The sequence below is a fragment of the Ovis aries genome, chromosome 8 (genome assembly GCF_016772045.2).
Source record: "Ovis aries strain OAR_USU_Benz2616 breed Rambouillet chromosome 8, ARS-UI_Ramb_v3.0, whole genome shotgun sequence".
Classification (NCBI taxonomy): Eukaryota; Metazoa; Chordata; class Mammalia; order Artiodactyla; family Bovidae; genus Ovis; species Ovis aries.
In genome coordinates this window covers 118,407-135,229 of record NC_056061.1, presented here as the reverse complement: position 1 = coordinate 135,229, position 16,823 = coordinate 118,407, and the positions used below count along the sequence as shown (strand labels likewise).

Below are 16,823 nucleotides of genomic sequence, written 5' to 3'. Positions count from 1 at the left end.
TTATTTTGGCTCCATGAGGTCTCCGTTGCAGCACGTGGGATCTTACGCGGTGGCTCATGGGCTTCTCTGGAGTTGTGGTGCACAGACTAGAGTGCACAGGCTCCGTAGGTGCAGGTCTTGGGCCCAGCTGCCCCACAGCGTGTGCAGTCTTAATTCCCTGACAAGGATTGAACCCATGTGCCCTGCATTGCAAGGCAGATTCTTAACCACTGGGGAAGTCCCTGCATTTTTAATATAAGAAAGTAATCACTGATTATAATTGCTATCATTATTATTGCGGTGATGAAGAAGATTCTTTGATGCTCTTTATATATATGATGATATTTATTTTTTATCCATGCTGTGCAGCTTTTGATATTTTCGTTCCCCCACAAGGGACTGAACATGTGCCCTTGGCAGCAAAAACTTGGAGTCCTAACCACAGGACTTCCAGGAAATACCATGAAGCTTTTAAAATGGTGTGGTTCAAAGACACTAATTAATTAGTGTGTGACTTGGAGCTAATACTCAGTTTGGATGACAGCTATAAGGCGAGGGCCCTTCATCAACTAGCCAGGAGGTAACTACACACACTTTTGAGACCAGACAGGAGGGTGGCTCAGTGTGTAGCTTGTGACATAAAAGGTAGCATCTTAAAGGTCTTTAATTTTATCAAGCTTTGAACTCAGGGAAAAAACTGGTACAGATTTTAAACCTTGAATAGTATTTTAAATTGTTTTTAAAAATGAGTATAAATGAGAATAGAACCTGCAAGTGAAACCAATAATATTCTCCCAGCTCTACTAGTCTCAGTGGGTATAAATATTAGGATTCTTGCTTTACACAGTATGATTTTAAGTGGAAATTTCATGAAAAAGATTGTAGTGGGTTGGAAAATATTCACAAGCAAACACAATCAGTGCTATTTTTCCTGTTTCTTAGATTTCTGCTCCTAATGAATTCGATGTTATGTTCAAACTGGAGGTTCCCCGAATTCAGCTGGAAGAATATGACAACAGTAGTGCTCATTACTTTGTGAAATTCAAAAGAAATCCCAAAGGAAGTCCTCTGGATCAGTTCTTAGAAGGGGGAATCTTATCGGCTTCTAAGATGCTGTCCAGGTTTAGGAAAATCATTAAGGAAGAAATTAAAAATATTGAAGGTAAGATCTTTGACTTTTGATTCTTTAAGGTGTAATCATACCTACTAATTTCTTCTCCTAATCTTTTTTGATTTCCCTGCAGCAGACTGTTGACTGCACGCATGCCAAGTCATTTCAGTCGTGTCCAACTCTTTGAGACCCTACGGAAACTGTAGCCCACCAGGCTCCTCTGTCCATGGGATTCTGCAGGCAAGAATACTGGAGTAGGTTGCCATGCCCTCCACCAGCGGATCTTCCTGACTCAGGGATTGAACCCATGTCTCTTAGGTCTTCTGCATTGGCAGGCGGGTTCTTTACCACTAGCACCACCTGGGAAGCCCAGACTGCCTTCTAGAAACAAGCTTTTGCTCTTCATTTTAGTCTACTACATTTTCTTGGTATTCATCCTAAATGTTGATTGGCTCTATTTTGTTTGTTTTTTGTTTTTTTAGCTGTACCATGTGGCCCTGCAGAATCTTAGTTCCCTGATCAGGGATTGAACCTGGGCTCCTGGTGGTGAAAGCACAGAGTCCTAGCCACAGGACTACCAGAGAATTTCAAGTTGGCTCTATTTTGATCTTCACTGAATATTTGCTGAGAAGCTGCCCGCACCCTTGGGTGTAGGTGGTTGAGTAAAATCAATGGGACTCCCCTCCTGAATTTGCAAAAACAAATTACAGTGTGTGCTTTGAAGGGAATGAACTGGGAGGCGTGGTAGCAGTTGGGATAGAGTGGGTGGTGGAGTAAAGCCCTGTGGCGGAAAAGAGCTTGATAAGCTCGAGGAGCAAAAAGAGGGCCGTATGGACAAGGGGAGGAGTGACATGAAGTAAAAGTGGCTATGGGCCAGATTCTAGGAGGACTTGTGGATCCTGGAAAGGAGTTCAGATTTTATGCCGTGTTCCATTGAGAATTCAGGTCTTAATTAGAAGGTAATTGATTCCCTTGTGGCTCAGCTGGTAAAGAATCTGCCTGCAATGTGGGAGACCTGGGTTCATCCCTGGGTTGGGAAGAACCTCTGGAGAAGGGAAGGGCTACCCACTCTAGTATTCTGGCCTAGAGAATTCCATGGACTGCAAGGTCCATGGGGTCACAAAGAGCTGGACACAACTGAGTGGCTTTTGTTCATTAATGATTGATTGGCTTCATACTTTTAAAAATTTGCTCTGACTTCTGTGAAGAAGATAGTTTAAGAAGGCAGTTGGGAGTTTGGCTTTGGATAAATTAGAGAATCCTATGGTGAAAAAGTATTGTAAAGTGAGAGGGTTCAGGAATGCTGGGGGCATGGCCTGGGGGCAGTATTAAGCAGAGTGGTAAGAAGAGGATCTCATTAGGGGCTGGAGAGAAGAGAGGGAGCAAAAGGAGACTATGCATGTTCTGTAGGAGTCATCAGTGTTTACAGCGCACTAACATCCAGATCATGTTTGGACTTGGTTTGGTTTGTTTTGTGGGGATTGTTGGTAAGTTTGACTCAGAAGTTTCAGTGGAGTCCTCAGCACATGAGAGAGAAAGGTCGGGATGCTGTAGAGATAGCATCATGGTAACTCTCTAGAAAGTGTTGGCTGCAAAGGAAGTGGAAGGATGGATAAGTGGGGAGGCAGCATAGATGCAGGGTCAACGGAGAGTGTCCTTTAGGATGAGAGACACTGGATCCTCTTTGTGTGAAGTCAGGAATGATCCGGTAGGAGGGGAGGCCACCGATGGGAGAGGAAGCAATGGAAGGAATGAGGTAAGAAGGAAGGGATCCAGAGACCATGTGTGGGGTGCCTCTGAATGGTGGATGGACACTCCTAGGTGGTGAAAGGACTAAAGGAGACGTAATGGGTAAGAAGGAGGTGGGTTTCTGGATTTAGTGACAAAGAAAATGAAGGTATGCAGTGGGATTTTCTCCTTGGAGATACGTCCTCTCTCCCGTTGTGGTCCTTTCTGAAAGTCTTATCTGGGAGCGGTCTTTCACTACTGCTTGTACACCCCGCCCCCCAAAGCCAGTATCTCTCCTCTAGAAGCCTTTCCCAAATTTCTGGCCAGTGGCCACCTCCAGTTGGGTGTCCCACATGTACCTAGAATTCAGTGTAGATGAAATGAAGTTCATCTCAATCCAGTCTTTCTTCCTTTAGCCAACTCTGTGTTGAACAGTAGACTCAGCGTCAACCATTTCCCAGGCCAGCATCACAGGATGGCTTCCCCGACTCCTACCTTCTCCCTTACCTCACAGATTCAGTTTTACCTACCAGTTCAGTTCAGTTGCTCAGTCTTGTCCGACTCTTCGCAACCCCATGAATCGCAGCATGCCAGGCCTCCCTGCTCATCACCATCTCCTGGAGTTCACTCAGACTCACGTCCATTGAGTCAGTGATGCCATCCAGCCATCTCATCCTTGGTCGTCCCCTTCTCCTGCCCCCAATTCCTCCCAGCATCAGAGTCTTTTCCAATGAGTCAACTCTTCGCATGAGGTGGCCAAAGTACTGGAGGTTCAGCTTTAGCATCATTCCTTCCAAAGAAATCCCAAGGCTGATCTCCTTGCAGTCTGAGGGACTCTCAAGAGTCTTCTCCAACACCACAGTTCAAAAGCATCAATTCTTCAGCGCTCAGCTTTCTTCACAGTCCAACTCTCACATCCATACACGAGCACAGGAAAAACCATAGCCTTGACTAGATGGACCTTAGTCGGCAAAGTAATGTCTCTACTTTTGAATATACTATCTAGGTTGCTCATAACTTTTCTTCCAAGGAGTAAGCGTCTTTTAATTTCATGGCTGCAGTTACCATCTGCAGTGATTTTGGAGCCCCCCAAAATAAAGTCTGACACTGTTTCCAGTGTTTCCCCATCTATTTCCCATGAAGTGATGGGACCGGATGCCAGTTCTATTAATTTGAACCTCTTTATTGCTTTCACTTCTGCTACATGGGTCTTTTTAAAAAAATAAAAATTGTCTATAATCGAGGTGAACAACGTGATGTTTTGATACACATAATGAACTGACTAGCACGGTCAAGCTAATTAGCATCTTCTCCCAGAGTTGCCTTTTTTGTATGTGAAGTGAGAGTATCTGAAACCTACTCTCTTGGCACATTGCCCGTAAACAGTACAGTTGTATTAACAGTCACCACGCTGTACGTTAGATCTTACTCTCCCTACATAACTGCAACTCTGTACTCTTGGATGAACGTCTTCCCATTTTCCCCACCTGCCCACCACTGGTAACCACTGTTCTACAGTCTGCTGCTATGTATTCGACTTTTTTAGATTCTTTGTATAAATGAGGTCATGCATTTTGCTTAGCACAATGACTTCCACTGCTGACCTGTACTTCCGCAGGAGACACTCAAACACAGTTCTGTCTCAGTCTCTGTGGGGTCTTTGGGTCCTGGTGTGCACAAGGTTTGTTTGAGCCCTCTGAGCATCTCTGGCAGGTATCGGGTTTGATTCTAAATGTAATTTTGCCCCTCCTTCCGTCTTGCTGGGGCTTCTTCCTGCCCTTGGACGTGGGGTAGCTCCTTAAAGATGCTCCAGCGCTGCTCAGCCTCTGCATTGGGAGCGAGGCATCTTAGCCACTGGACCGCCAGGGCTGTCCCCGAGTGTCTTCTGAGTGTCCTCTGAGATAGAGGGGTCATGCTCAAACTTGGAAAACAGAGCTGAGTAACAGCTGACTTACCTGCTCCCACAAGCAGGGTTTCAATGCAGGCCTGACACACCCTGACACATGGGAAGCACTCAGATGGCCTGCCCAGGATGCTGAGACTGGATAGGAAGTTGGGGGGGGGGGGCTCCTGTCTTGCCCTGCTCTGCCCCTTCCTTGGGTGGGGACCCCAGCAAGGCTGGTGGAGCTTTGTCTCCCAGGCTCTAGCTTCCTCTCCTTCTGTGTCACTGGCTGGGCAAGGGTCCATCCTCCCCAAAGGTTTGCTTCTATCTGGTTCACTCTGTTCCCTCTTCCTTTCTTTCCTTTCATACTTTCATCTTAATCCCTTTGAGACCTGAGGCCTCAAGCCTAGACCGTGTCAGCTCTCTTAAATGTTCAAGCTGGATTTAATAAAGGCAGAGGAACCAGAGATCAAATTGCCAACATCTGCTGGATAATTGAAAAAGCAAGAGAGTTCCAGAAAAACATCTGCTTTATTGACTATGCCAAAGCCTTTATTGTGTGGATCACAACAAATTGTGGAGAATTCTTAAAAAGATGGGAATACCAGACCAGCTGACTTGCCTCCTGGGAAATCTGTATGCAGGTCAAGAAGCAACAGTTAGAAATGGATATGGAACAACAGACTTGTTCCAGATTGGCAAAGGAGTAAGTCAAGGTTGTATATTGTCACCGTGCTTATTTAATTTATATGCAGAATACGTCATATGAAATGCTGGACTGGATGAAGCACAAGCTGGAATCAAGATTGCTGGGAGACATCAATAACCTCAGATATGCAGATGATACCACACTTATGGCAGAAAGCGAAGAACTAAAGAGCCTCTTGATGAAAGTGAAAGAGGAGAGTGCAAAAGTTGGCTTAAAACTCAACATTCAGATCATGGCATCTGGTCCTATCACTTTATGGCAAAGAGATGGGTAAACAGTGGAAACAGTGACAGACTTTATTTTGGGGGGCTCCAAACTCACTGCAGATGGTGACTGCAGCCATGAAATTAAAAGACACTTGCTCCTTGGAAGAAAAGCTATGACCAACCTAGACAGCATATTAAAAAGCAGAGACATTACTTTGCCAACAATAATCCATCTAGTCAAAGCTATGGTTTTTCCAGTAGTCATGTATGGATGTGAGAGTTGGACTGTAAAGAAAGCTGAGCACCAAAGATGCTTTTGAACTGTGGTGTTGGAGAAGACTTGAGAGCCCCCTGGACAGCAGGGAGATCCAACCAGTCTATCCTAAAGGAAATCAGTCCTGATTGGAAGGACTGATACTAAAGCTGAAACTCTTAATATTTTGGCCACCTGATGCGAAGAAATGAGTCATTTGAAAAGACCCTGATGCTGGGAAAGATTGAAGGTGGGAGAAGGGGATGACAGAGGATGAGTTGGTTGGATGGCATCACTGACTCCATGCACGTGAGTTTGAGTAAGCTCCGGGAGTTGGTGATGGACAGGAAAGCCTGGCATGCTGCAGTCAGTGGGGTCACAAAGAGTAGGACACGACTGAGTGAGTGAACTGAATGACTTCCACATTCATCCACATTGTTACAAATGGCAGGATTTTCTTCCTTGTTAAGGCTGAATAATATTCCATTGTCTGTATGTGCCACAGTTTCTTTACTTATTCATCTGTCAGTGGATTTTCTCCATATCTGGGCTATTGTGAATAATGCTACAGTGAATGACAGTTGATCCCTGTGCCTTAATGCTCACTGCCTCTCTGTATGACAGGCCTCTGCTCTCTGAGTTGGTCTGTTGCTGCGGTCTTTTTTTTTTTTTTTTTTTTTTTAAATTTGGCTGCACCACATGGCTTGTAGGATCTTAGTTCCCAGACCAGGGTTTGAACCCCTACCCTTGGCAGCATCAGCTCGGAATCCCAACCATTGGGACTATTGCTAGGGACTTCCTGCTGAGGACTTCTAAATCACGTCTCTCCTCCGTGCTGGTCATCCTACCTCGTAGGCAGGCCTCCCTCCAACTGCCAAACAAATATTGAAATGAAAATTTAATCACAGCACTCCCAGATCCCACAGTCCTTGGGGGCTCTTCGTTTTATATATGAAACAGAATTTTCATGATACCCCCACTGCTTGAGGGGTATCAGTCAATACTGGTTAAATGAGTAAAACACTGTCTTGTGGGGTCATTTTCTTCTTTAGAACTAATTTTTGTCTTACAGTTAGTATTTACAGATCTCCAATTATAGTTATTTTTCCTGTGTTAGAGAAAAATGGATTGATAAGCCCTTTCTTCCTTATTATATCTTTAAACAGATACTGATGTCATTATGAAGAGGAAGAAAAGAGGGAGCCCTGCTGTAACACTTCTGATTAAAAAACCTAGAGAAATATCTGTGGATATCATCCTGGCTTTGGAATCAAGAAGCAGCTGGCCTGCTAGCACCCAGAAAGGCCTGCCCATCAATAACTGGCTTGGAGCAAAAGTTAAGAACAATCTAAAACGACAGCCATTTTACCTGGTACCCAAGCATGCAAAGGAAGGAAGTCTTTTCCAAGGTATCTTGATTATGAAGCTTTATGTAAAGATATCCATAGATAAAAGAGTCGTTAATGTTACATCCTAGGGCAGTGAAAGATCAACTGGTGCTGTTGGCGTTTCAAGAACCGTTGGGCTAAGATGGGAGTTTGGTGAGAGATGGAATTGCAAAGGGCATAATTTTAATAGTAATATCAAATACTCAGCTTTAAAATGTTTACTAGCCCACGTTTGAATGTTGTTTTTGTTTGTTTCTTGCTAGTAAAGAAAAGTAATACTGGCCTTGCAATCTGACTGCCCTGGATTTAAATCCTGAGGCTTCTTCCCTCATTAGGTGTGTCATCTGGAGCTAGTTATTAAGCCCCTCTAAACCTGTTTTGGTCATCTGTGTATGTGGGTTAATCAAAACTACTTGAAAGGTTCTGGGAAGATAAAAATGAGGTGGTGCTTGCAGAATCCCTAGTTGAGTTAATAGCAGCTGTGTATTCCTGATGTTACCACCAGAGCCTCAGCTGTCACTCCAGCCTTGTTCCTCTCTTTCCTCTGTCTGCTTCCACTGCTCCCCATGCCGCTGGCAGAACTTCCTTGCAGCCTCAGCTGCAGTTCTGCCCACTGATTGGGTCTCCTCACCCGTGTACCCTGGTCTCCTGGGTCAGGACAGGTTTTCAGGTGGTGCTCTTGGGTAACATTCAAATTGTGAAGACTGGGCTGAGATAGTCTACAGGTGAAGCTGAATAATGGCGATATCTTCTGAGGTAGAAAAAAAATTCACCTATTATTTTCTTTTTCTCTCATAAATTATAAAGGACTTTTAGCACCTACTACTGCTGGACTCCAGGGAAATTGGAGGACAGATAACAAATGAAGTCAAGTTATCCGATAACAGATGAGATCAGATAACAAATGAACATATCCGAGAAATCGTCCATCATGCTTAGTTTGATGGATTGTTTTGTGGACACACATCATAACTTTATATTGCATATATGTAGGAGTCATTTTCTGTAAGAAAAGTTGTTTATAAGAAGGAATTACATGTATCATTATAATTTTATGAAAGAAATATAACTTCTGGAGAAGGGTGTACAGTTTCTACAAGGGCTATCCCAAGAAACCCTCATTGACTGCTCTCTTTGTGGCCCTTGGCCAACTACCTTGGGGTTGACTGGGAGACTCATCAGCCTAGGGATGAGGAAGTATCCTTCAGTGGCCATGTGCTTATACAAAGGCCAGTGTGGTTGGATAGTTCCTCATATCCATGCCCAAGATAAAAGTGGAGGCGGTCAGGCACTCAGCTGACCTCTGCTCTGGTACCCTTGGCTGCTCTCCATCTCTCCTCATTTCAGATTATTCATATGTAGGCAAAACCCTGTGGCTATGTCTGTGTGTATGTGTGTATCTGAGTGGCTAAGAGGGGCAATGAAAATAACTTGTATTATCAATAGATAGGCATGTATTATACCTATTTTAGCTTTTTTCTTTTCAAATGTCTTATTACAAATTTCCTGGTCACAGGTATATTTTAAAATATATACTTTGTTTGATTTTTTATCAAAAATTTCAATCTTTTTTAAATAAAAATCTAATATGATTTTGATATTATCAAAAAATGAAAAATTGATATTATCAAAATAATAATACAGGTGTTGTTACCAAGAATATAATAATTTTTTAAAAGTATAAACTTTATTTGCAGTTCTTTTTGTTAAGATAAAAAGACAGTCAAAATATTAAGTTTATTTTTTGACCTTAAGACTTGAGACATAGTTTTTATTACACTAAAATGTACAAACATTAAAATACAAATTCCTTCAAACTGATAATCATCCATAGTTGGCTTTATCTAACAAAAGAGATTGAACGTCAACTAAATAAAAATATCATCATGTATAAAATAAAACTAGAAGATATTTCTTTGCATTAAAGATCATTTTCAGAATGATACTTAATGAGCATGGCAAGGACTATACATTTATCACATTTATCAATACCTCATGTCAAGGCATGTGTGCAATGAATGCTAAAATAGAAAAAAGTCAGTAAAGCTGTAGTGTTCTCAAATATCTAAATTGTCTGTCTGCATTTTAAATTCATTTAAATGCAAAAAAGTTATTCATCAATTTCAGTTCTGATATTCCAGTCAATGAACATGAAAAGCTTTATTTAAAAAGAATAATCCATACACTGTTGATGGAAGTGTTAAATGGTGCAATATTTTAAGATTTTGTGTGTTTCACTGTTTGCAAATGTATCAGTATCCACCTGCATGATCTCTGCCCCATGCCATGGGGCAGCTTACTGAGCAAAGACCTATACTAAGCTCATGTCTGGTCCCCAAAGTCAAAGCTAAGAATATGTTCTGTATGTTTTCTGTCCATTAATTAAAAAGTACAAGCATTCATATATATATGATGAGTACAGTATTTTAATAAGTTGTGGCGAAACAGATTCTCATTGAAAAGGCTCTTGTATAGTTAAAGTTTCTCCAAGATTAACCTGAAAGGTGGAGTCATTGACTGGCATATACAGTAACTTTTGTAACTGGTAACTAGTTGATGTATAAATCATGTCATGATAATGTTCGTCTATTTTAGTTTGTCAAGGAATAGTAAATCCATATCTAATTTTGCTAGTATTGCCAACTCATTAAACTTTGGAATGTTTGCCAATAATTCAAAAAGGGAGAAATGATGCCTCAATGTCGTTATTTAAAATAAACTTTTAATTTTAGAATAGTGTAAGATTTGCCAAAAAAGTACAAAGATAGTATAGAGAGTTTCTATATACCACATAACCAATTTTCCATTTTAGCATCTTACATTAATATGACACACTTGTCACAATTAATGAACCAATATTAGTGTAGTCCTGTTACTCTGATTTCCTTGGTTTTTACCTGATGTCCTCTTTCTGTTCCAGGAGCCCATGTAGGACGCTACATTCCATTTAGTCGTCGTGTCTCCTTAGTTTCCTCTTGACTGTGACAGTTTCCCAGTCTTTCTTTGTTTTGATGACCTTGACAGTTTTGAAGAGTACCAGTCAGATATTCTGTGGAACAGCCCTCATTTGGCATGTGCCTCATGTTTTTCTTGTGATTAGATTGCAGTTCTGGGTTTGGGGGAGGACTGCAGAAGTGAAGTGCCGTTCTCAAAACATTGCATCAACGGTACATCGTGGGCCTGACTTAGCACTGCTGGTGTGGACCTTAGTCTCCTGGCTCAGGGAGTGTTTGCCAGGATTCTTCCCTGTTAAGATCTTCTCTTTCCCCCTTTTCGTACTGTGCGTTTTGGAAGGAAGTCACTGTGCACAGCTCACACTTAAGCTCACCTCTTTAAGAGCAGAGTCTTTACACAAATTATTCAGAATTCTTCTGCATGGGAGATTTATCTCCTCTCTAATCTGTTTACTTAAATCATATCAGTATGGACTCATGGGTATTTGTCTCATATTTTGGCCTATAATTCAATACTGCTTTCATTTTGTTGCCTAAATTGTTCTAGCTTTGGTCTTCAGGAGCTCTTGCAGTTGGCTCCTGTATCCTTTGGACATATGTCCCATAATTGTGGGGTTTTTTGTTTCTATTTTCAGCACTAACTCACTTTCTGGCACTACAAGATGCTCCAGGCTCATCTTGTATAGTTCCTGCTTCAGTCCTAGAATCAGCCATTTCTCCAAGGAACTCTCTGGATCCTTTTATTGTAGAGTGTGTACTAGAACTGTAGAAGTGTGATTTAGGTGCTGTGTGTGTTCTGCTGCTAGAGTGTCATCCCTTTCAGCTGGAGGAGCAAGGAAATATTTGTATGTATACTATCCCCAGGATATGCACAGCTCACCACCTGTATCTGTATCAAGTGCTACATGAGTTCATGCTGATGTCTCTAACTGTAATCCATTACCACGTGGGTCATCCTGCCTTTCCTCCTTGCTATCTGTGACCTTTCCTTCCAACAGTGAGAAGCCTGGCTCCTACCATCTGCTACCCACCTAGCCCATCGTTCCTTGTTCAGTTCCCGCCCACACATATGGGCGCGTCAGAATTGCAAACCCATTCCCCCGTGTGCCTGGGGCACGTGTACTGTTCCTTTCACCTTCAGTCTTAGAGATTCCATTTCCAAAGCAACTTCAGTCAGCACCTTTTGCCCCTAGCCCCTTCAGGGAGGTTGCGTCATATGTTTGTGATACAGTTAGAGCCCCTTTGCACAGTCTGCATTCCTTCCTGAGATCCCTTGACCATCTAAATGACTTTTTAACAGTTTGTGTACGTTAAGTTTCACTCTTCATGCCATGACGTCCTATTGATTTTGACAAATGCATTGCATCATTATCTATAATTACATAATAGTTTCACTTCCCTGAAAAGTCCCTCTACTTACTCAACCTTCACCATTCCAAATCTCTGGCAACCACTGATCTGTTTACCATCTCTACAGAGTTTGCCTTTTCCAGAATGGCATGAATGGATTGTTTTAAATGGATTTATATAGCAGCAGTGAGCACACCTCTCTCTGTGCCACCTTTTCCATATATTTATTATCTGTATATTGTGTACATATTATATGCTTTATTCTGTCCCCCCAAAATCTTTGTCTGTCCATGGGCTATATACCATTATGTCATACATAATGTCACTTTATAAGTCTTGATATTTGCTTTCCCACTCTGTCCTTCTTCAAGAGTGTTTTAGATATTCTTGACTCTCTGTTATTTTTATAAAAATGTTGGTATTGTCAAGTTCCACAGTCATTTTTTCCTGGAGTTTTGATTGTGAGAGCATTGACTCTACAGATGAATTTGGGGAGACGTGATGTATTTATAATAATGAGTCTTTAATTCATGTGCAGCTGCACATCTCTGTTTATTTGGATTGCCTCTAATAGTTTTCAGTGAAGTTTTAGAATGTTCTTCACAGAAATTTTATATATCTTTTATCAGATTTACTCATAGGCAGTTGTAACATTATGAAAAGTTGTAAAACAGAAAAGTAGACTGAAGAATATATGGAACTCACACATACCTGTCATTCTGTTTCTTTTGTATTTTCTATATACACGATTATATCATCTATCAGTAATGATGGCTTTGTTTTTCTCTTTCCAGTGCTATCACCCTATTTTTCCTTCTCTTACTGTGCTTGCTACGATAGCTATTGCATGTCAAACAGAATGAGGATAGCAGCCTGCCTTCCTGTTTTCAAAGAAAAAGCTTCAACTTTTTATGTTAGATTATCATATTGCTATCATCAGATCCAGGTTCCATCTGCATTTAAATTACTGAAAGGTGTTTTAATGATGAATGAATATTAAATTTTATTGGCTGCATTTTCTGCTTCTGTTGAGTTGGTCATATGTTTCTCCCCTGTTCTGCTAATGAGACAGGTTGTGTTGATTGATTTTTAAAACGAAAAACCAATTCCTGGTATTAAAACTCAACAGTGATAGGATGGGTCAGAGCTATCCATGGTAAAACTTGGGGAGACGGGGGAAATCATTCTATTCTTATGTAAACTTCCAAAAAATAGAAAAAAAGGAAACGTACCCTGATTCATTTTGCATAAATACTAAAACTTTGCAAGGATAGTATAAAAGAATAAACAAAAAATTTCAATCAGTGCAAATTATTATAGAGACAAAACATCAGCAAACAGAATTTAGCGACACATAAAAACCAATAGATCTTACCATAGCTCACTATATTAAGCTCTGACTTCTTCCGCTAATTGTTCTCTATCTTGGCCCATTGTTTGCTTGGTCAAATCACTTGTTTTAATATGTAATCACATTATTTATCCGTTCACTTCTTTTGGTCTGTCTCCCCCTAGAAATTTTTCAGAATTATATTATAATGAAGGAAATCACTTAAATATTTGTTGTTTGTAAATTGATGTTTTTGGTAAAGTGCTTTTCTGTTTTTCTTTTGGATATTAAGAGGAAACATGGCGGCTGTCCTTCTCTCACATTGAAAAGGCCATTTTGAAAAATCACGGACAATCTAAAACATGCTGTGAAACTGATGGAGTAAAATGTTGCAGGTAAGCTCCTTATTTTGTAAATGACAGACATACCAATAGAATGCTTAGTTCTTTGCTGACTCTAGTTGAAACCTGAAGATTACCACTGCTGGGTTGAGTTCTGGGGGCAGCACATGGCTGGATTGACCAGGGGTATTGGAGTAAGCATGAAACCAAGGATGCCGGGTCCAAGGGACTAAGGAAAGAATGTTGTTAGAAGGCAATGCTGGGACCTCCCTGGTGGTCCAGTGGTTAAGACTTCAGCTTCCAAATGCAGAGGGTGTGGGTTCGATCCCTGGTCGGGAAGGTAAGATCCCATGTGCCCTGAGGCACAAAAACTAAAACAGAGAACAGAAGCAGCATTGTAACAAATTCGATAAAGACTAAAAATGGTCCACATTAAAAAAAATAATCTTAAATAAAAAGGGATTGCTGGGGAGCATAGACCTGAACCTGGATGCTGTGGACGTCTGAGAGGAGGAAAGAGTGGAGAGTGTGAATACTAGTCATGACTAGCCATGACAGTTGGGTTTGCCTTAATGTTCTGGTTGGTTCAAGGCAATGAATAATAATGTTGCATAATGGGAAGAGACCAAAGGACCACTCTTACTGGATTCTGGGGCTTGCTTTGAGATGGTTTAGCTATGAGGAAGGCTAGGGAATGACAAGCCAAGTTTGAAACAACACTAAGATGTTGGTAATTATTTTTCTTGATTAGCATACATACCATAAAGTACTGAGTTTTGAAAAGAATCATTCATTTCAGTTTTTAAAGTCAGGCTTTCCTGATAGCTCAGTTGGTAAAGAATCTGCTTGCAATGCAGGAGACCCCGGTTTGATCCCTGGGTCGGGAAGATCTGCTGGAGAAGGGACAGGCTTCCCACTCCGGTATTCTTGGACTTCCCTTGTGGCTCAGCTGGTAAAGAATCTGCATGCAATGTAGGAGACCTGGGTGTGATCCCTGGGTTGGGAAGATCCCCCGGGATGGGGAAAGGCTACCCACTCCAGTATTCTGGCCTAGAGAATTCCATGGACTGAATATAGTCCATAGAATTGCAAAGAGTCAGACACGACTGAGTGACTGTCACTTTTACTTTCAAAGCTGAATAGAATAAGGATCACAAAAGTTAAAAGCTTAAAGCAAGGATACCCAAAGTGTGAGCACAGGGGGTCTTTAAGGCTTCACATGCAGGTTTTGAAGCAAGCATTAAGAAAAGTATATTGTTGATAAGGCTTAATAATTGTATAAACATTAAATTTTGTCAGCTACCAAAATAACTGAATGATTAATGTAAATCAAAATAAGACAATGATTTTATAAAAATTAAAACAGGATTTTTCTAAATACTAAGCTGGATGAATAATGTAAAATATCTGCTAGTTTTCATGTAGTTGAATTAATCCTAATAGAATAAAATACTTAAGCTATGAATGAGGAAGAAGGAAGGAGAAAATATGTTTTTGAAACTTTTAAAGTATGTATTTGAAAAAATAATTAGGTTTTAGAATGACTCTAATTATATTATTTATACATATCAGTGGGCTGCCCTAGTAGCTCAGCAGTAAAGAGTCCGCTTGCAATGCAGGAGATGTGGGTTCAATCCCTGGATTGGGAACATCTCCTGGAGGAGGGCATGGCAACCCACTCCAGTATTCTTGCCTGGAGAATCTCATGGACAGAGGAGCCTGGTGGGCTACAGTAAATAGGGTCAGAAAGAGTCCTACAGGACTGAAGTGACTGAGCACATACGCACACATACATACCTTTATTGTTTTTTGTGTCTTTATAAAAAATGTATTATATATCTGTATTGTTTATTACATCTTTGTATGTTTTTCCTGTAAGATGCCTAAAGTTCTTTGTGGAATGAAAAAGGTTGTAAAGAAATAAAACTAAATGCTTCTCTTTTCTGTTCAACAGGAAAGAGTGTTTAAAGCTGATGAAATACCTTTTAGAACAACTGAAAAAAAAGTTTGGAAACCGAAGGGAACTGGATAAGTTCTGTTCTTATCATGTGAAGACTGCCTTCTTTCATGTCTGTACCCAGGACCCACATGACAGTCAGTGGCATTACAAAGACCTGGAGCTCTGCTTTGATAACTGTGTGACATACTTTCTTCAGTGTCTCAAGACAGAACACCTCGAGCACTATTTCATTCCTGATGTCAATCTCTTCTCTCGAGACAAAATTGACAAGCTAAGTAAAGAATTTCTGTCAAAGCAAATTGAATATGAGCAAAACAATGGATTTCCAGTTTTTGATGAATTTTGAAATTTTGCTTTTAAGAAGAATCCAAGAATTAGAGTGACTTTATAATAATTGAAATGTATCACAACAGTGATTGACTAAAATGAATATAATTATTCAGCCATCAGGTTGTCTTCATCAAGTCTAATCAATATAAAAGGATGGATTATCCTAGAAAAGAGATTATGTAATAGAAGCAAAGGAGTATTTAAGGGTCTCCATTGTGGTCCAATGGTTAAGAATCTACCTGCCAAAGCAGAGGACATGAGTTTGATCTTTGCTCTGAGAAGATCCCACATGTCCCGGGCGACTCACCACGTGTCGCAACTACTGAGCTTGAGCTCTGGAGCCTGCAAGTCGCAACTGCTGAGCTCATGTGCTACAGTACCCCCTAGAGCCTGTGCTCCATAACAAGAGAAGTCACTACAGTGGAAGGTCCTCAAACTACTAGAGAATAGCTCTCATTCTCTGCAACTAGAGAAAGCCCTCATGCAACAACGAAGACCCAGCCATAAATAATAAGTAAAATATAAAATATAAAAGCTTCATCAGAGTGGGGTGAAAAGAAGGACGAAATACAGATCACCTCAATTAAATTCATCAAACACTTACTGAACAGCACTCCTCACCTAGCACAAGTGTGTGGAAGGTGGCAAAAGACAGTGTTAGAAATGATCATTGCCTCTATGAACGGGTAGATTTTGTTGAACATATGGACATATTTGGAAGCAGGGTCCTGTCCTATGTGATAGGATAGGTAAGAAGGAAATGAAAAAATTGGTTCTGCATGTCTTGGGAAATTGATTATCTTTTATAGAAAAATATAGGATACTTTACTACATGGCTAAATATAAAACATAACTTATTTTCTTTTACTTTAAGTAATACTTTTATATGTATTTCTAAAAAAGCAATAATACACATATGGTACAAAACTCAGAGTATGAAAATGTTACCCTCTCTCTGTATTCGGGAAGCATTCAACTTGAGGGAGCTGCTGCTTGTTAACTTTTTTCTATTTATGTATTTTGCACATTTTCTTATTGGCTATTTTATAGTTTTCTCATCGTCATTTTATTTTGTTGTCATTCTCATGTAATGAATAACTTCTGTGTGGATTGTCTATATCATTTTTTGTGTCTTCGTGAGTGAGGTTTTAAAATTTACTTCTTGAACTTATCAGTCTTTATGCTTATGTGCAATTTTATGTATCTTGTTTAACAACCTAGTGTGTTTGAACATACTAATCATTGGACATTTGGAGAAGAGTTTCAGTGATAAATAAATAGAAAATCGAGCAAACAAAAAAA

The 16,823-nt window shown here is 40.5% G+C and overlaps 1 protein-coding gene across 1 annotated transcript in view; it reads left to right on the top strand.

Annotated features, from left to right (window-relative positions):
* Positions 1-16,823, top strand: part of CGAS (cyclic GMP-AMP synthase) — a 22,573-nt gene extending 5,750 nt beyond the window's left edge. Inside the window, exons 2-5 of the mRNA XM_027972282.3 lie at positions 922-1,141; positions 7,035-7,277; positions 13,183-13,285; positions 15,186-16,823. Coding sequence (XP_027828083.1) covers positions 922-1,141; positions 7,035-7,277; positions 13,183-13,285; positions 15,186-15,537 — 918 coding nt within the window. The 3' untranslated portion in view covers positions 15,538-16,823. The remainder of the gene's footprint in view (positions 1-921; positions 1,142-7,034; positions 7,278-13,182; positions 13,286-15,185) is intronic.